This window comes from Oncorhynchus clarkii, chromosome 32, assembly GCF_045791955.1.
Source record: "Oncorhynchus clarkii lewisi isolate Uvic-CL-2024 chromosome 32, UVic_Ocla_1.0, whole genome shotgun sequence".
NCBI classification, from domain to species: Eukaryota; Metazoa; Chordata; class Actinopteri; order Salmoniformes; family Salmonidae; genus Oncorhynchus; species Oncorhynchus clarkii.
Window position 1 is genome coordinate 39,931,217 of NC_092178.1, and position 21,012 is coordinate 39,952,228.

Here is a 21,012-nt window from a genome sequence, read left to right on the forward strand (position 1 = left end):
TGGAGAGGCAAATACCTGTCTATTTATGGAAAAATTGCCCTGATTAACTTCTTATTCATATCTCAGTTTACTCACTTATGGCGCTGCCTACTCCTGATGATTCGTTTTTCAAATCATATAAGCAAAAAATATTTAGCTTTATCTGGGACGCTAAACCAGACAAAATAAAATGAGCCTATCTATACAATGAATATGAATTGAGTGGGTTGAGATGATTAAATATAAAAGCACTAAACCTCTCTCTAAAAGCTTCACTCATTCAAAAGTGTTTTATTTGAACCCTAAATGGTTCTCAAGTAGATTAATAAGAAAAGCTCATCCATTGTTTAAAAATTGCCTTTTTGCCTTTGTTTATTTATTTTATTTTATTTTACCTTTATTTAACCAGGTAGGCAAGTTGAGAACAAGTTCTCATTTTCAATTGCGACCTGGCCAAGATAAAGCAAAGCAGTTCGACAGATACAACGACACAGAGTTACACATGGAGTAAAACAAACATACAGTCAATAATACAGTATAAACAAGTCTATATATATTGTGCAGATTGCCATGTCTCATTTCGATTAATTGAAAATTATACTTTTTTCAAAGTATCTGTCTTTTTCAAACAAGCATTGCAGAGCTGGCTACAATTTCAATGTAAATTGTAATGGTAGAGTTATGTCCTTCATGGAGTTATCAGAATTGTATGGGAAGGTCTGCTCAATCCAAGAGTACAACCAATTCATTACAGCATTACCCCAAAAATGGAGGAGGCGGGTGGCAGCGGGAGGAGGTAGGGAACTGGTCTGTCTGCCCAATATAAAGAATCAAAACTGTCGGATGAATAAAAAAATAACATAAATAGGAAAGTATACCAGTTTCATTTGAGGACCAGGATGTTGACAACTGTGAGATTTTTGATGTACCAATTTCATGTATGAGTTGATATATAAAACAACGCAAGATTCAAGACTTTGTGCTTTTCAGCTAAAATTATTATATAGAATTCTTGCCACCAACAAAACGTTGAATATTTGGGGCATAAAATCATCGAAGCTCTGCAGATTTTGTTGTGAGGATACAGAATCAATATACCATTTATTGTGGTATTGCCCTCAGGTAGCCTGTTTTTGGTCTCAGGTTCAGGAATGGCTGAAAATGCATAGCATTGATCTAAAATTGACCCTAGAAATAGTACTCTTAGGAGATCTGGAGAGACCAGGTCGGTCAATTACTAATATGCTAATATTCTTAGTAAAAGTATTTATCTTCAACACGCAATCTGTAGATTCTATTCGATTATATAGATTGCAATTGTACGTTAAACATCATAGCATAGTTGAAAGATATGTGTTGCGTAGAAACACAAAGTGGGTGGTCAGCAGAGATAGATGGGATGGGCTGAGGGAAGCTGAGGGTTGGTATGTGGAATTGGAGACAAGTGGGAGTGGAGTTGCTGTGTGAGAGAGAGAATGATGGTCAAAAGATAAAGGAGAAAAAAAAGTCAAAATAAAACATAATAAAAGTACATTTTAATGACACTAAGTGGCATTGTTTTTACAAAGAATGCCGGTTTGCCTGAGGCTGATGCCGTGCAGGTGTTTGTACACATGCATATACACACACTCTCATTAAAATAAACACATACAAGAACACGCACATACATGTAATAGTGCCAGACATGCACACAAACATATAAAGTAGGCATTGCTGTTATGATTTCAGTTGTCCTTGGTGTCCTTTGTTTTAAATGTATTAGTTTGTTAAAAAAAGTGCATTGTTGTTTGCTATTTTCTTCTGTCTTTTCCTTTTTTCTCTTTAGTTGGTTGTTGGTGCATTGGGGGGTTCTTGGGGGTGGGGAATGGAATGAATTGGATTTTAACATTTTATTTTCTTCTGGGCTGTCGGAGGGGCAAAAAGACAGCTATTGGGTTTCACAAGACGGTGATCGTGAAAAAGGAAACTATGACATTTTATGTCATTTTATGTCACTATCATCACTATCATGCACCCTCACACATAAGGATGGCTCTGTTGCGGAAAGACTGATACATGTTTGATAGTGTCTTGATGTTGTATTGTTTGTCCTTCATGTTCTAATACCTTAATGTTACCTCTTCTTCGTGTCTTTTGTAATAAATAATTATAAAAAATCGAATTAAAAAAAGACCCAGTGTTTCCTCTGCTGCAGAGGATAAGTTCATGAGAGTTAACTGCATCTCATAAATTGCATCCCAAATAAATGCTTTACAGATTTCAAGTAAGACACAACTGTTCAGAGGATACTGCGTGAATCAGGCCTTCATGGTAGAATTTCTGCAAAGAAACCACCACTAAAGGACACCAATAAGAAGAACAGACTTGCTTGGGCCAAGAAACACGAGCAATGGACATTAGACTGGTGGAAATCTGTCCTTTGGTCTGATGAGTCCAAATTTGAGATTTTTGGTTCCAACCGCCATGTCTTTGTGAGACGCCGAGTAGGTGAACGAATGATCTCCGCATGTGTGGTTCCCACCGTAGAGCACGGTGGTGTGATTGTGCTTTGCTGTTGACACTGTCAGTGATCTATTTAGAATTTAAAACACACTTAACCAGCATGGCTGCCACGGCATTCTGCAGCGATACGCCTTCTCATCTGGTTTGTGCTTAATGGGACTATCATTTGTTTTTCAACAAGACAATGACCCAACACACCTCCAGGCTGTGTAAGGGCAAATTGATCAAGGAGAGTGATGGAGTGCTGCATCAGATGACCTGGCCTCCACAATCACCCGACCTCTACCCAATTGAGATGATTTGGGATGAGTTGGACCATAGAGTGAAGGAAAAGCAGCTGTATATTTAAGTTATGATGGGCAAGTTTGTGATTTATTTCAGCAGTTTTTGTGACAAAACCATCGTGTTGAAAATGCAATCAAAACCCATTTAACTTGTTCTTAAAATGTGTACTACGTCATCAGGCACAGCCTTTTATCTGCAAAAGTCTGTTTGATGGAAACACTTTTGGTGGGAAAATGTGCATATTGTTTAAAAAAAAAAGTATTTGAATTAAAAACTTTATTTTTGTTAATTTAGTCACATTATTTCATCCTTCCACAAGATATGGTCCCGACTCAAATCTAGGGTTTGCTACCCAAGCCGGCTGGTCGTTCATTCTGTCCGTTCGTTTGCCAGCGACGCGACCCAGTCATTCATTTTTATTGTTCTGTATTTATGGACGCGACCCAGTCATTCGTTCTAAATGTTCCATTGCCATACTGTCTGGCAACATTCTTATCACTTGCTTGCTAACTAGCCAACTACGGCTAACTTACAGTCACGTCAAACATTAAACAGAATAACAGGAGCTACATTTGCATTTGTTTAAGCTGCTTTCTAGTGACAATTATTTGGAGACATAACAATGAGCTAATGAGGAGCGATTTCACCTGTCATTAAAAAATCTGCACTGAATCTGTAAAGACTGCAAACTTGGTGCACTTCGTTTTGTTTGACCTTTTTTCAATTTTCATTTCTTTGCATATATCCATAAAAATGATGCCAGCTGATTCATGATTTCGACTGGCTGAGAAACGCTGCCTGCCTTTTACGTCCCCTACACATTCATTACTATGGGACAGCTCGAAATTGAATTTGACTATTGGAACAACGTTGCAATTTTCGGAAAGACAGACAGCAAGGTTTAAATAAATCTCGGCTGTTGAAATCTCCAATTCGCATACCGCTTCAACAGATCAATAGATGACGCAATCTCAATCGCACTCCACACTGCCCTTTCCCACCTGGACAAAAGGAACACCTATGTGAGAATGCTGTTCATTGACTACAGCTCAGCATTCAACACCATAGTGCCCACAAAGCTTATCACTAAGCTAAGGACCCTGGAACCAAACACCTTCCTCTGCAACTGGATCTTTGACTTCCTGACAGACCGCCCCCAGGTGTTAAGGGTAGGCAACAACACATCTGACAAGCTGATCCTCAACACTGGGGCCCCTCATGGGTGCTTAGTCCCCTCCTGTACTCCTTGTTCAACCACAACTGTGTGGCCAAGCAAAACTCCAACACCATCATTAAGTTTTCTGATGACACAACAGTGTCTGCTGACAGTGCCTGATCACCGACAATGATGAGAGCCTATAGGGAGGTCAGAGACCTGGCAGTGTGGTGCCAGACAACAACCTCTCCCTCAACGTGAGCAAGACAAAGGAGATGATCGTGGACTACAGGAAAAGTGGAGACGGTCGAGAGTTTCAAGTTCCTTGGTGTCCACATCACCAACAAACGATCATGGTCCAAACACACCAAGACAGTTGTGAAGAGGGCACGACAACACCTTTTCCCCCTCAGGAGACTGAAAAGATTTGGCATGGGTCCCCAGATCCTCAAAAGTTCTACAGCTGCACCATTGAGGGTGTCCTGACCAGTTGCATCACCGCCTGGCATGGCAACTGCTCGGCATCTGACCGTAAGGCGCTGCAGAGTGTAGTGCGTACGGCCCAGTACATCACTGGGGCCAAGCTACCTGGCATCCGGGACCTATATACTAGGTGTCAGAGGAAGGCCAAGAAATTGTCAAAGACTCCATTCTCTCTTCTCCTGCACAGCAAGCGCTACCAGAGCACCAAGTCTAGGACTAAAAGGCTCCCAGCTTCTATCCCCAAGCCATAAGACTGCTAAACAATTAAACTAATCAAATGGCCACCCGGACTATTTACATTGACCCCCCTTGTTTTTACACTGCTGCTACTCACTGTTTACCATCTATGCATAGTCACTTTACAAATTCTCTCAACTAACCTGTACCCCTGCACATTGACTCTGTACCAGTACCCCCTGTATATAGCCTCGTTATTGTTAAGTACATTTGTCTTACTTTTTGACTGATTTGACTGACTTTTTATTACATGTTTTACTTTAGTTTATTTAGTAAATATTTTATTACCTCTATTTCTTGAACTGAATTTTTGGTTAAGGGCTTGTAAGTAAGCATTTCACGGTAAGGTCTACACCGGTTGTATTTGCCGCATGTGACCATTTAAATAAAATGTTATTCTAAAATAAATGTGAGATAATGTCTAGATGGCTGGGTTGATGAAAGTGGATTGCAGTGTCCTTGTACAGGTTGATCTACTCTGTGTGTACTATGGGTCCCAAATGGCATTCTTTCCCCTATGTAGTGCACTACAGTACATTTGACCTTATAGTGCACTACATTATGAATATGGTGCCATTTGGGACAGACCTAGCTGCAAACTATGAAAATAAGACATGACACTTTTTTTCTCCTCCATTTAGCAGGAGAGACCGCTTGTGTTCCCTGTATTTACACTTTCAATTAATATTCAGTAATTTCTTCCAATATTCCTGGGAAGCAAACCACCAGTTATGGCATTATGTTAGTTATCCAATATGACCCTGATAACTTCTTGTTCAAACCATATCTGTGCAAACTGAGTTTATTGTGACTCAAATACATTCACAAGACAGCTCATTAGATAAATTGGCTCATTTAAATACAAAATGTACACAGACTCACATCACATGTTTGTGCCCTCTTTTGCGATATCAATAGCATGATGGGATAGTCATTTAAATAAATAATAAACAAATGTCCCTCGTAGAATAATTGTTCACAAACAGGTGCATTAACATGGATCGGAGTGTTAATGGATTACACATGGACCATTATGAGCATAATCAACCAATCTATTACTCAATTCAAGTGCTGTGGGCCCTATATTCCAACTGTTTACCTCATTTCGCTTCAGCTAAACCTGTCGCTGGCTTCCTCCTTAAAGTTGTGACTAACCAGAGTCCTTGACTGAGAGCCTAACTCAGCCCCAGCCCCTAACAGCCCACTCATCCCAGACTCTGCCTCCCCCTGAAAGTCTGCCTGCTCCACTTTCACCTGCCCGCCTTGTGAGAGAAACCCCTCCCCGAACCCATAAACATAACCATCGTCCGTGTCGGCAGCCGCTCTGGTGTTACTACTGGCAGCAGTGCCATCACAGCTGGCGGCCAGTCTCTCACAGCGGGCCTGGTGGCGCAGGAAACTGTCCCTCCAGATTACCTTCTTCCCACACAGGCCACACTCATAAGGCCGCAGCCCACCATGGGTCTTCAGGTGCTTGGTCAGGTGGTGCTTCATCTTGAAGCTCTTGGTGCACACAGGGCAGGCGAAGGGCCGCAGGTTGAGGTGCTGCATCTTGACGTGGCGGTCACGCATGCTCTTTAGGGTGTAGGCCTTCCCACAGTGGCAGAAGTGCACTTTGCCTGTGTAAGGGGCCCCAGCAAGGGAGAGGGAGGAGGAAGAGGGGATGGGGGGTGAGGAGGAAGGGGGGAATGGAGCAGGGGATGGGGACAGGGGGCAGCTGGAGGTTGGGGTACCACCACCATGGGTCATGTCTGCCCCAGAGGGCCAGTTCAACTCTTGGGCCCCCAGGATAAAGTCATTGTCATCAGGAGAGTCAGGCACTAAGGGTCTCTGAGAAACTTGCCCGGTGCCATCCTCAATCTCATCATAGGTGCCCCTTCCAAAAGCACCATCTGCAAATCGGCCAAAGTCCACTTCCTCCTCATCTTCTTCATCGTCTTCTCTTCTGTAGTATTCCTCTCCAGCTTGCGGCCTAGCTACTTGCTGAGACCAGGGACCGGCCTGCCACTGCATCCGGGATGAGGGTGTAGGAGCTGGGCAGGATGGGCCAGGAATCACATCATCTGGATCCACAACATGGGGAGAAGTCAGGGCTAAGCTTCTCCCCAGCGGTCTCTCCTCTTTCTTCTGCAGTTCCCCTGAGCTCTTTTTCCCCTCTGGCTGTCCTCCCTCTTCAACTTGGTGTACACTAGTGTGGAAGTCTCCTGGAGAAATACAAAACAGAGAGATGTACCATGTACAAAAGACATACACATAGATAATGATATAATGGTACAGGGATGTGTGCTTATCACATATTGGTGCTTATCATCTCATAAATAGGAGACAGTTGTTTAAAATTATCAGCAGTTGAAACAATAAAGCATATTCCCTGCCCCGGTTTGGGTAAAAAGCTGATGGATGGGGCTAGATAAATGTAACCGCTCTCAAAAAACACAACATAGCTATGGGTGCATGCATGATTTAAAAATTATAGCCTCAACATGGTTAAAACTACTACAAAAAAAGGGAGGACCAAGGTACTCTTCATATAATTAATTAAAATGCCTTTATTTGTATGGCATGTTCAATAGAAACAAAGTTTTAAAAATCCAGCGTGTTTCGGCTGCATAGCCTTCGTCAGGGAGTACAAAGCAATAATACAATGTCCTCTTTTGAACAGCTTTTCCAATTAGCCCTAATTAGAAGAGGGATTGATTGGACACACCTAGTAAGCAATACTATACACATTAAAAAGTGAAATATTGTAGCTGTTACCATACAAATACAACTCCAAGCTAGAAGTATCAGAACACTTAGAGAGGTAGTTCTAACCTTAAATATGACTGGGAGAAGTGTCAAGAATAAGAAGTGTCAAGAATATATTCCATAGTACACTAGAACACAGCAAAACATGAACAACAGTCTAAACACAGCTGAGGGCAAAGGAGCGAAATGTCCATTAGATGACAGCAAATGGACCCATCACGACCCTTCAGGAAGGGTGAAAAATCCATATCTTAATTTAAACCAGGGTACTTAGTGGCCTGTAGTTTGTAAATCCATATCTTAATTTAAACCAGGGTATTTAGTGACCTGTAATTTGTAAATCCAAAAACTTTCCCTTTGGTTTAACTGTTTATGACGGTCCCCTTTCCTAATAGAGGCCGGAACATGATCAATACCCATAGCTTGTAGGGAGGCAGGGTTGCCATGGTGTAAGGACTTGTAGTGCCTTGCCATGGGGTAGTCTTCATTGCCTACAGTGTAAGGTGTTCTACATACATACTCCTCTTTCTAATGGTTAAAACTACAGTTGAAGTCATAAGTTTACATACACTTAGGTTGGAGTCATTAAAACTCCTTTTTCAACCACTCCACACATTTCTTGTTAAACTATAGTTTTGGCCAGTCGGTTAGGACATCTACTTTGTGCTTGACACAAGTAATTTTTCCAACAATTGTTCACAGAGATTGTTTCACTTAGAATTCACTGTATCACAATTCCAGTGGGTCAGAAGTTTACATACACTAAGTTGACTGTGCCTTCAAACAGCTTGGAAAAATCCAGAAAATTATGTCATGGCTTTAGAAGCGTCTGATATGCTAATTGACATCATTTGAGTCACCTGTGGATGTATTTCAAGGCCTACCTTCAAACTCAGTGCCTCTTTGCTTGACATCATGTGAAAATCAAAAGAAATCAGCCAAGACCTGAGAAAAATAATTGTAGACCTCCACAAGTCTGGTTCATCCTTGGGAGCAATTTCCAAATGCCAGAAGGTACCATATTCATCTGTACAAACAATAGTACGCAAGTATAAACACCATGGGACCATGCAGCCATCATACCGCTCAGGAAGGAGACGCGTTCTGTCTCCTAGAGATAAATGTACTTTGGTGCAAAAGTGCAAATCAATCCCAGAACAGCAGCAAAGGACCTTGTGAAGATGCTGGAGGAAACAGGTACAAAAGTATCTATAGCCACAGTAAAACGAGTCCTATATCCTATAAGCGATACCCAGAGCTGTGACTTGCTGGGGTGCTATAAGCTGAAAGGCCGCTCAGCAAGGAAGAAGCCACTGCTCCAAAACCACCATAAAATGCCAGACTACGGTTTGCAACTGCACATGGGGACAAAGATTGTACTTTTTGGAGAAATGTCCTCTGGTCTGATGAAACAAAAATAGAACTGTGTGGCCATAACGACCATTGTTATGTTTGGAGGAAAAAGGGGGAGGCTTGCAAGCCGAAGAACACCATCCCAACCGTGAAGCACGGCGTGGCAGCATCATGTTTTGGGGGTACTTTGCTGCACGAGGGACTGGTGCACTTCACAAAATAGATTGCATCATGAGGATGGAAAATTATGTGGATATATTGAGCAACAACTCAAGACATCAGTCAGGAAGTTAAAACTTGGTCGCAAATGGGTCTTCCAAATGGACAATGACCCCAAGCATACTTCCAAAGTTGTGGCAAAATGCCTTAAGGACAACAAAGTCAAGGTATTGGAGTGGCCATCACAAAGCCCTGACCTCAATCCCATAGAAAATGTGTGGGCAGAACTGAAAAAGCGTGTGCGAGCAAGGAGGCCGACAAACCTGACTCAGTTACACCAGCTCGGTCAGGAGTAATGGGCCAAAATTCACCCAACTTATTGTGGGAAGCTTGTGAGAGGCTACCCGAAATGTTTGACCAAAGTTAAACTATATAAAGGCAATGCGACCAAATACTAAATACTAATTGAGTGTATGTAAACTTCTGACCCACTGGGAATGTGATGAAAGAAATAAAAGCGGAAATAAATCACTATTATTCTGACATTTCACATTCTTCAAATAAAGTGGTGATCCTAACTGACCTAAGGCAGGGCATTTTTACTGGGATTAAATGTCAGGAATTGTAAAAAACAGTGTTAAATGTATTTGGCTAAGGTGTATGTAAACTTCCAACTTGAACAGTATGTAGTGTTTGTTTAGATTACTTTGTTTACAAACATTGAAGTAAAACAAGCTTATATTTGGGGTTCTGAGGGGTTACGACAGTTGAACTAAGCTCATGTGGCATTTATAAGGTATATTCTTCAAGAATCAAATGGGTACATATCATTAATTTATAAGTCCAAAAATGTATGTAGCAACTGCAGAATGCCCCATTTAAAGAGACTTTTATAAACACAACCAACCCAGGCATATCAATCGCCAAGTCCGGTTTACATTTCACATTCTAGGAGTACATACCAGAGTTTCCTCTCCGCTCAGGCACCTCCCTCTTCTCCTCTTCCCCCATTTCTTCATTTGCTTCAATCCCTCTTTCAGTCCCTCTCTTCTCCTGAGGTTCTTCCCCAAAGCCCCCTCCACTTCCTCTATCCCTGCCATGGAGTTTCTCAGCACTTGGTGGCACTGCCCTCTGTCTCAGTCTAGCTCTCAGTCTCAACGCCTCACCAGGAATCCCCCCATGCCTGGTGTGGCTATGGTCCAGTCCTCTCCCATCATGATGACTTAGGGGGCTGGCTTTGCTGTGGCTGGACATCCACACCTCCTCACAGCTGGAGTAGTCACTCTCCCCAGCAGGGTGGTAGTCCAGGTGTGAGTCAGCTAGGTGCTGGGCAGGCTTGGATATGACTTGCTGGGGTGAGGACCTGGGGCGGCTCCACCTGGGGAACTGCTGGGGCCTCCTCCACGTGGCCAATGGAGGCAGCGAATTCTGCTCCTGGCCATAGGGCCTCCTCTCCTTACCTTTCCCCTCTCTCTCCATGTATAGGCAGTCAGTGCTGCTTGGGGACTGCTGCCTTGAGGAGGCACCATGGTGTGTGACAGCTGCAGCATCCCCAGGGTTGCATTCTGCTGGGGGTCGAGGTCTCTTCAGGATCTCTGTACACTTGTCAACAATATGCCACATCTGGAGGAAGCTGGCTACAGTCACGTAGTTGACAATGTCATCACGCACTATGCTCAGTTGGCCAGTGTAGGCTGAACTCAGGACACTCTCAAAGGCCACAGGGTCCATGACAGAGGGCAGAGACACTGTCGTCACATTCTTCAGCAACACCTGGTGAAAGTGATAACAAAAAATAGGATTTCACAATAGAGGTCTACAAGGCTCCACCTGTAGCTGAATACCTGAGACGGGATCTGAGCGGGTCCGGATGCAAAATAATGTCACGGGTCTGATAGGATTGTCACAGGTACAGTGGGGAGAACAAATATTTGAACCTGCAAAATCGGCAGTGTATTTCCTACTTACAAAGCATGTAGAGGTCTGTATTTTTTTTTATCATAGGTACACTTCAACTGTGAGAGACGGAATCTAAAACAAAAATCCAGAAAATCACATTGTATGATTTTTAAGTAATTAATTTGGATTTTATTGCATGGCATAAGTATTTGAACACCTACCAACCAGTAAGAATTCCGGCTCTCACAGACCTGTTGGTTTTTCTTTAAGAAGCCCTCCTGTTCTCCACTCATTACCTGTATTAACTGCACCTGTTTGAACTCGTTACCTGTATAAAAGACATCTGTCCACACACTCAATCAAACAGACTCCAACATCTCCACAATGGCCATGACCAAAGAGCTGTGTAAGGACATCAGGGATAAAATTGTAGACCTGTACAAGGCTGGGATGGGCTACAGGACAATAGGCAAGCAGCTTGGTGGGAAGGCAACAACTGTTGGTGCAATTATTAGAAAATGGAAGAAGTTTAAGATGATGGTCAATTACCCTCGGTCTGGGGCTCCATGCAAGATCTCACCTCGTGGGTTATCAGCCCAGAACTACACGGCAGGCCCTGGTCAATGACCTGAAGAGAGCTGGGACCACAGTCTCAAAGAAAACCATTAGTAACACACTACTCCGTCATGGATTAAAATCCTGCAGCACACCTAAGGTCCCCCTGCTCAAGCCAGCGCATGTCCAGGCCCGTCTGAAGTTTGCCAATGACCACCTGGATGATCCAGAGGAGGAATGGGAGAAGGTCATGTGGTCTGATGAGACAAAAATAGAGCTTTTTGGTCTAAACTCCACTCGCCGTGTTTGGAGGAAGAAGGATGAGTACAACCCCAAGAACACCATCCCAACCGTGAAGCATGGAGGTGGAAACATCATTCTTTGGGGATGCTTTTCTGCAAAGGGGACAGGACGACTGCACCGTATTGAGGGGAGGATGGATGGGGCCATGTATCGCGAGATCTTGGCCAACAACCTCCTTCCCTCAGTAAGAGCATTGAAGATGGGTCGTGGCTGGGTCTTCCAGCATGACAACGACCCGAAACACACAGCCAGGGCAACTAAGGAGTGGCTCCGTAAGAAGCATAATCAAGGTCCTGGAGTGGCCTAGCCAGTCTCCAGACCTGAACCCAATAGAAAATCTTTGGAGGGAGCTGAAAGTCCGTATTGCCCAGCGACAGCCCCGAAACCTGAAGGATCTGGAGAAGGTCTGTATGGAGGAGTGGGCCAAAATCCCTGCTGCAGTGTGTGCAAACCTGGTCAAGAACTACAGGAAACGTATGATCTCTGTAATTGCAAACAAAGGTTTCTGTACCAAATATTAAGTTCTGCTTTTCTGATGTATCAAATACTTATGTCATGCAATAAAATGCAAATTAATTACTTAAAAATCATACAATGTGATTTTCTGGATTTTTAGATTCCATCTCTCACAGTTGAAGTGTACCTATGATAAAAATTACAGACCTCTACATGCTTTGTAAGTAGGAAACACTGCCGATTTAGCAGGTTATCAAATACTTGTTCTCCCAACTGTATGTGTAATTTTAACTGACTTGTCCGGAAGAACCCATATAGATGGAACACGACTGCTGCAGTAGAGCGAGAGAGAAATATTATTTATGCTGTTGCTCTTTGCTTTTCACAAGAGTGGCGAGTGGAACGTGTTGTTGGCCAATCATAAGTCATCAAAGCAACAACAGGCTACACAGTCAGAGCCTTCCTGTGGGGCAAAAGGAGAGAGGCTACAATGACCAAGAGCCAACAGGTAGGCTACTACTTTATATTCTGAAAGGAGTTGTTTGTAACTGTGTAGGATGATAAAGCGCATGCAGCCGCCATTAGCCTAGCTAGCTTCTCCCGGTTTGCAGTCAAGACAGGTATTATGTAATCATATTCGATGATAAACAACCTAGCTAGGGCGCAACTAGTCTATTATAGCATGAGTTGCCTTGGTTAGTTGCGAGCTCTCGCCTCTCCCTCCCCCCTTTGTCACACACACACACACACACACACACACACACACACACACACACACACACACACACACACACACACACACACACACACACACACACACACACACACACACACACACACACACACACACACACACACACACACACACACACACACACACACACACACCCCTGCTAGAGCTTCACCTCTATCTACCTCACTTTATTAGCTCTGGTTAATAAAGTACCTTAAAAATGGACTTTTCTGATGCTTCCCTCACTTGGATCTGTCCAGTTCTATATGGAATGGGTCTAGTTGTCCTCAGGTCCATTTGGAACGGGTCTCTATATTGTAGAAAAGTATTTATGTATATCGGGTCCGGATGGGAAATACCAGATCGATTTTGGGAAACGGGTCCAACTTCATATAGACAACTCACAAGTTTGTGTAGGCTTAAAATGTGGGCGGGAATTGTGCTAGTCCAACAAACGGATAAGGCAGTGACGTACAAAAGCCAGATCTCCCCATCACTGCCTTTTCCTCCGTGCCAAACTAACCTGGTTAACAAACAGAGGTGTAAAGCCAGAACATTGGTACATTGTGTCAACCCAAGAGAGACTACTAGTACACACACTCATTAAACCCAAACAGACAAACCTGATCGTGAAAGTATGGCGAGGAGGCAGCCAGCACACAGCGGTGGGCCCTGAACACCTGTCCCTGCACCTGGATGGAGAGGTCACAGAGCCGTCCTTCCTCCCGCTGTCGATTTAGGCTGTCCAAAACTGCTGCACGCACACCAGGGAAGCATACTTGAACCTTCGGGCCAGCAGGGGCACCAGAGACTATGCTAATGCAGCCCTGATCCATTGAGCCTAAAACCAGGGAAGAAGAAAATTGTTAGCTAGCTAGCAGTAAAGGTTAGTGCTATCTGGGAATCCTTGGGACATCCCTAACCAAAACCCTAACCTTAATTTGTGATGGGGGGGGGGGGGGGGAAGAGAAGATAAATCGATACAGTTTACATATCAGAATATTATTTTTCTGCTAGTTGGCAAATCAACTCTAGTATTTTTCCTCCATAGCTTGTTCTCCATCTTCGTTTTAAATTAGGTAGCCAATTTGTTTTCAGCACTTTTTTCCCCCATGACTCAACTTTCTCATAGCTCTTTTTTGTCCCTCTGTAGCCCAATATTGGACTAAAGGAGCCTAACGTTACTCCTTAGCCCAAGGACCCTGCACCGTTTGTCTCTGGAAGCCAAAACAGCCAAATACTCAATTTCAAATGTGAATCGATTATCAATTACAGTACGGTTCTCTAATTTCATATCACACCAAAATAATTTCAACAAATGCAAAACACACACTTTACGCTCTTATCTCAGATGCGACCAACGGTATTTTTCAGTGACAAGTTTGTGCCATCGGTCTTCCGTTTAATAAGCACAGGTAGTCCACACGGTCTTACTCTGCTTTCCATAAACAAGCGCTATAACATGGAAACATGGCCGTGTGGGAACCCTAAGCCTACTTTTTCTTCTTCGGTGAGGTTTAACGACGGTTGGCATCCAATAAATGTTGGATTACTGCCACCTTCTAGATTATCCCTTTATACTTTGCTTGAAAATAAATGTTAATCAACAAAATAGCCTACCATCTAATCCACCACCCTACCCTACTATTTAAATATATCTAGTTCTACCTTAGGCCAACAGTCTGAGAGGACGCGACACCACCACTCAACACACCCTGCACAACACACTCCATCAGATGATTCTGAAGTCATGACATAATTTTCTGGTATTATCCAAGCTGTTTAAAGGCACAGCCAACTTATTGTATGTAAACTTCTGACCCACTGGAATTGTGATACAGTGAAATAATCTGTCTGTAAACAATTGTTTACATTGGTTATATCATTGTCCCTTTGGAAGACCCATTTGCGACAAGCTTTAACTTCCTGACTGATGTCTTCAGATGTTGCTTCAACATATCCACATAATTTTCCACCCTCATGATGCAATCTTTTTTGTGAAGTGCACCAGTCCTTCCTGCACCCCCACAACATGATGTTGCCGCCCCCGTGCTTCACGGTTGGGATGGTGTTCTTCAGCTTGCAAGCATCCCCCTTTTTCCTCCAAACATAATGGTCATTACGACCGAACAGTTCTATTTTTGTTTCATCAGACCAGAGGACATTTCTCCAAAAAGTATGATCTTTGTCCCCATGTGCTGTTGCAAACCGTAGCCTGGCCTTTTTATGGCGGTTTTGGAGCAGTGGCTTCTTCCTTGCTGAGAGGCCTTTCAGGTTATGTCGATATAGGACTCTTTACTGTGGATAGATACTTTCGTATCCGTTTCCTCCAGCATCTTCACAGGGTCCTTTGCTGTTGTTCTGGGATTGATTTGCACTTTTGGTACCAAAGTATGTTCATCTCTAGGAGACAGAACGCGTCTCCTTCCTGAGCAGTATGACTGCTGAGTGGTCCCATGGTGCTTATACTTGCATACTATTGTTTGTACAGATGAACGTGGTACCTTCAGGCATTTGGAAATTGCTCCCAAGGATGAACCAGACTTGTGGAGGTCTACAATTATTTTTCTACATACACTACACTATCCTCCACGACATTATCCTCAATCTGAGGTAGCAACTGCGTCAGCTCTACAAATAAATGAGCTAGACCTATCCATTTGGTTTGCAACTCAGTGAACCTGTGCAGCATTCGCTCAATTCGATGCCTACAAATGAACAAGATTGCGTGCATATCTAATGACCCAGCAGCCATTTAGAAACAACAAATCGTTTAAAATGGTTATTTAATAAAATAATGTATTCTGGCTGTTTAAAATCGCCCACATCTTGAAAAAGAGGACATGGATATGCGTTTAGGTTTTACACCCTTTTTGAAAAAATGATACGTTAACTATGACCAGAAAACGTTTGAAGGCTACGCGCCAGCCAGCCATCTCTGGCACTGTAGGTTTCCACAACGTTTACACATGCGAACTGTTAGAGCGCTCACCAAGGAGCCGTAACGTTGTTAATAATGAGTTACCCGAGGTAAGCCTACAAGGTTAAGCAGAACAATGGGAAGGGAATATATCGTTCGGAAGGCGAGATGCCACGGTGCTCTATAGAACTAATAGGGATGAAAAATGAACCTAAAATAAGGCGTTTTTTCGCGATTACTTAAACACTACGGCAAACAGCTGGAACAAATGGTACGAAACTGGGCTCAATGGCGGATGCAATGAACTTGTTTCTATTAGAAAAAAAAACGTTTTTAGAAATGTCATGTGCCCAGCCTATCTGCAGCTGATATAGTGAGCAATGGTTGGTACATCGAATCGCATATCGAAATCGTGAGAATCACAATACATATCGCATCGGAACCTCATTAAGTATAGTGATAATATCGAGGTCCCTGGCAATTCCCAGCCCAAACATTGACCTTTTTAAATGACAACTGCAATGGGGGGTATGGACGTCCCAAGGATCCCTGATAGCAAGGACCTAGCAGTTAGCGACCTTTGCTTTTGAGCTAGTCCGCTAACTTCTAGCTAGGTATGCTGTGAATATGTAGCTGTGAATATATAGTTAGCTAGCAGTTGGACTATGGTGGTGGAGGATAAATTACCCAAATATGGTATTGACCTAGTGCCTTCAATATTCCTAGGCTTACGATAATCTTAAATGTACTGGCGATTTATCTAACTATATTAGCTAGCTAGCTACAACCAGAAAGGGTTGAAGGGCCTATATAGACGCAGCCCTAACTGTACCGCCTTTCTTTGCCAGTCTGATATTATAGCTAGGAATAGTGAACATTAGAAATACGAAAAATCGTCTAGCTAGTTAGTTTGCTTGTCCATTCATCTCAGTGCACTCAACTCGTAGTCAGTAGCTAGTCAGGCTAACAGTAGCTAAATTAGTATGAAACAAAATGTGTGCAATTCCACAATAGCTTTAGCTAGATAATTACCTATGTTTTAAGGTTCTCAAAGCGAAACGAGTCTTCAAAATATGCCAGCAATTTCAGCTAAAGCACATTCTATGCAGCATTGTTCTATCACCCCGTCCTCGTTTGGTAACGCACACTCGACTCGACAGTTCCATCATCGGTGTTGGGTGTGAGAGCTTGTCTGTGACTGTGCCCATATAGCTAGCTACCAACCATGGCTAACTCGCGGAACTACTAAAATCTTCTAGGCATCTACCCCTCGTTATTTATTGTCTCCTAGATCCTTGAATGAGTAGGTGTGTACAGACGTTTGTCTGGTACTGTACGTGTGAATGTACAATACCAGTCACATATTTGGACACACCTACTCGTTCAAGGGGTTTTCTTTATTTGTACATCATAACTATGAAATAACACATGGAATAATGTAGTAACCAAAAGGTGTTAAATCAATCAAAATATATTTTAGATACTTCAAAGTAGTCACCATTCGCCTTGATGACAGCTTTGCACACTCTTGGCATTCTCTCAACCAGCTTCACCTGGAATGCTTTTCCAACAGTCTTGAAGGAGTTCCCAAATATGCTGAGCACTTGTTGGATGTTTTTCCTTCACTCTGCGGTCCAACTCATGCCAAACCACCTCAATTGGGTTGAGGTCAGGTGATCGTGGAGGCCAGGTCATCTGATGCAGCGCTCCATCACTCTCATTGGTCAAATATCCCTTACACAGCCTGGAGGTGTGTTGGGTCATTGTCCTGTTGAAAAACAAATGATAGTCCCATTAAGCACAAACCAGATGGGATGGCGTATCGCTGCAAAATGCTGTGGTAGCCATGCTGGTTAAGTGTGCCTTGAATTCTAAATAAATCACAGACGGTGTCACCAGCAAAGCACAATCACACTTCCTCCACCGTTGCTTCACGTTGGGAACCACACAGAGATCATCCATTCACCTACTCTGCATCTCACAAATACACAAAGGTTGGAACCAAAAATCTCACATTTGGCCCAAATGACAGATTAATGTCCATTGCTTGTGTTTCTTGGCCCAAGCAAGTCTATTCTTATTGGTGTCCTTTAGTAGTGGTTTCATCATAGCGCTTGATGGTTTTTGCGATTGCACTTGAAGAAACTTCCAAAGTTCTTGTAAGTTTCCGGATTGATGGACTGCCGTTTCTCTTTAGTTATTTGAGCTGTTCTTGCCATAATCTGGACTTGGTCTTTTACCAAATAGTGCTATCCTCTGTTTACCAGCCCTACTTTGTCACAACACAACTGATTGGCTCAAATGCATTAAGAAGGAAAGAAATTGCTTCTTAATGAAAAATGCTATTTCATAGTTTTCATGTCTTCACTATTATTCTACAATGTAGAAAATAGTACAAATAAAGACAAACCCTTGAATGAGTAGGTGTGTCCAAACTTTTGACTGGTACGGTATATATTTTATTTATATATATAAAAAAAAAATGTGAATGCCATACTCAAGTTCTGTTCACAAAATGATCACAAGATAGCTAGCTACCTAGCTTGGTTAGCTAACGTTAGCTAGCTATCTAAGTTTAGCGAGCTACAAATAGTTTGATGGGTAATGGCGCATTTTTAAGGTGTTAAACGGGGGAAAGAGTCTTAGAAGTGGTTTTATATTATATATACAGCGGCTTGTGAAAGTATTCATCCCCCTTGGCATTTTTCCAATTTTGTTGCCTTACAACTTGAAATTAAAATGGATTTTGGTGGGTTTGTATCATATGATTTACACAACATGCCTACCACATTTTATTGTGAAACAAACAAGAAATAGGACAAAAAAAACTGAAAACTTGAGCGTGCATAACTATTCACCCCCCAAAAGTCAATACTTTGTAGAGCCACCTTTAGCAGCAATTACAGCTGCACGTCTCTTGGGGTATGTCTCTATAAGCTTGGCACATCTAGCCACTGGGATTTTTGCCCATTCTTCAAGGCAAAACTGCTCCAGCTCCTTCAAGTTGGTTGGGTTCCGCTGGTGTACAGCAATATTTAAGTCATACCACAGATTCTCAATTGGATTGATATCTGGGCTTTGACTAGGCCATTCCAAGACATTTAAATGTTTCCCCTTAAACAACTCAAGTGTTGCTTTAGCAGTATGCTTAGGGTCATTGTCCTGCTGGAAGGTGAACCTCCATCCCAGTCTCAAATCTCTGGAAGACTGAAATAGGTTTCCCTCAAGAATTTCTCTGTATTTAGCACCATCCATCATTCAATTCTGACCAGTTTCCCAGTCCCTGCCGATGAAAAACATCCCCACAGCATGATGCTGCCACCACCATGCTTCACTGTGGGGATGGTATTCTTGGGGTGATGAGGGGTGTTGGGTTTCCGCAACACATAGCGTTTTCCTTGATGGCCAAAAAGCTCAATTTTAGTCTCATTTGACCAGAGTACCTTCTTCCATATGTTTGGGGAGTCTCCCATATGCCTTTTGGCTAACACCAAACGCGTTTGCTTATTTTTTTCTTTAAGCAATGGCTTTTTTCTGGCCACTCTTCCGTAAAGCCCAGCTCCTTGGAGTGTACAGCTTAAAGTGGTCCTATGGACAGATACTCCAATCTCCGCTGTGGAGCTTTGCAGCACCTTCAGGGTTATCTTTGGTCTCTTTGTTACCTCTCTGATTAATGCCCTCCTTGCCTGGTCCGTGAGTTTTGGTGGGCGGCCCTCTCTTGACAGGTTTGTTGTGGTGCCATATTCTTTCCATTTTTTAATAATGGATTTAAATGGTACTCTGTGGGATGTTCAAAGTTTCAGATGTTTTAATATAACCCAACTCTGATCTGTACTTCTCCACAACTTCGTCCCTGACCGGTTTTGAGAGCTCCTTGGTCAAGTATTCACATCATCTCTATTCATTAAATTAGACCTACTACTATCTTCAACGTGTGCATTGTCATCCATCTGAACTCAAACCTGTTGACGCAGTTCTTTATTTATGCTCTTTATTGAAGCTGGGTTGTATTCAGTAGAGCACACAACAAAACCTGTTTCCAAAAAACAAACAAAAAAATGCATTTGATATTGCACAAGTTAAGATAATATTATTACGTGTTGTGCCTTCTAAACATTACCCTGTCCTTTACTGACTTCTTCTCTGTCTGTCTCTGTAGTGGCCTGTTGTATTGACAAGGTTGTCTTCTGTTCTTATTGGGCTGTGAGGTGGTCTCTGGGTGCTGGTCTAGGCAGAGAGGCAGAGGCAGGAGGAGCCTGCAGTGGAGGAGTGGCTGTGGGTGTTGAGGTGGTGCCTGTGCCTGTCCATGCCCGGGGTCCAGAGTAGATAGCAGCTAAAACGCTTTGCTCTGCCCTCCCAACAGACGCTGGTTGGAGGCAGCCTCAGCAACAGGTGAGTAATGGATGAAGGGGGAATAACACACAGAGAGAGAGACACACACACACAAACGTGGTACAGTACTATAACAAGCAGGCTTAACATCCCCTCCCCAAACACACATACAGTGCATTCAGAAAGTATTCAGACCCCTTGACTTTTTCCACATTTTGTTATGTTACAACCATATTCTAAAGGGATTAAATAGTTTTTTTTTTCCCTCGTCAAGTTACACACGATACCCCATAATGACAAAGCAAAAACAGTTTAATATTTTTTGCTAATTTATTAAATATGAAATATTTAAATGTCACATTTACATAAGTATTCAGACCCTTTACTCAATACTTTGCTCTGCCTGGTTGGAAGGGGAGCGTCGCTACACAGCTATTTTCAGGTCTCTCCAGAGATGTTTGATCAGGTTCATGCTCTGGCTGGGCCATTCAAGGACAATCAGAGACTTGTCCCGAAGCCACTCCTGTGTTGTCTTGGCTGTGTGCTTATGGTCTTGTCCAGTTGGAAGGTGAACCTTCACCCCAGTCGGAGGTCTTGAACGCCCTGGAGCAGGTTTTCATCAAGGATCGCTCTGTACTTTGCTACATTCATCTTTCCCTCGACCCTGAACAGTCCCTGCCGCTGAAAAACATCCCCACAGCCAAAGATAAAATCACAAAAGCAGGATTAGAAATAAAATCAATCACTAACCTCTTGAAAATCTTCATCAGATGAGTCATATGACAGTATATTACCATGTATATTTGTTTTGTTCGATAATATGCATTTTTATATCCACAAATCTTGGTTTACATTGACGCTGTTACGGTTTTCTTCTGGTGAAAGAGAGGCGGACCAAAACGCAGCGTGGTT

At 42.8% G+C, this 21,012-nt stretch overlaps 1 protein-coding gene across 5 annotated transcripts; it reads right to left on the reverse strand.

The window, feature by feature from the left end:
• Window positions 1–4,906: 4,906 nt before the first annotated feature.
• On the reverse strand, window positions 4,907–17,438 carry LOC139392374 (zinc finger and BTB domain-containing protein 22-like). Of its 5 annotated transcripts, XM_071140326.1 has the most exons (6): window positions 16,801–16,958; window positions 13,472–13,689; window positions 13,254–13,371; window positions 13,062–13,158; window positions 9,865–10,675; window positions 5,427–6,846 (listed from the first exon to the last, which is right to left on the reverse strand). In XM_071140326.1, exons 4-6 carry the CDS (start codon window positions 13,143–13,145, stop codon window positions 5,753–5,755), a joined length of 1,989 nt encoding a protein of 662 aa, XP_070996427.1. In that variant the 5' UTR covers window positions 13,146–13,158; window positions 13,254–13,371; window positions 13,472–13,689; window positions 16,801–16,958; the 3' UTR covers window positions 5,427–5,752. The 5 variants fall into 5 exon arrangements, with proteins under 5 accessions (XP_070996425.1, XP_070996427.1, XP_070996426.1 ...); XM_071140324.1 differs by lacking the exons at window positions 13,062–13,158; window positions 13,254–13,371 and having other exon boundaries at window positions 4,907–6,846; window positions 16,801–17,145; XM_071140325.1 differs by lacking the exons at window positions 13,062–13,158; window positions 13,254–13,371; window positions 16,801–16,958 and adding an exon at window positions 17,322–17,438 and having other exon boundaries at window positions 5,429–6,846.
• Window positions 17,439–21,012: the final 3,574 nt, after the last annotated feature.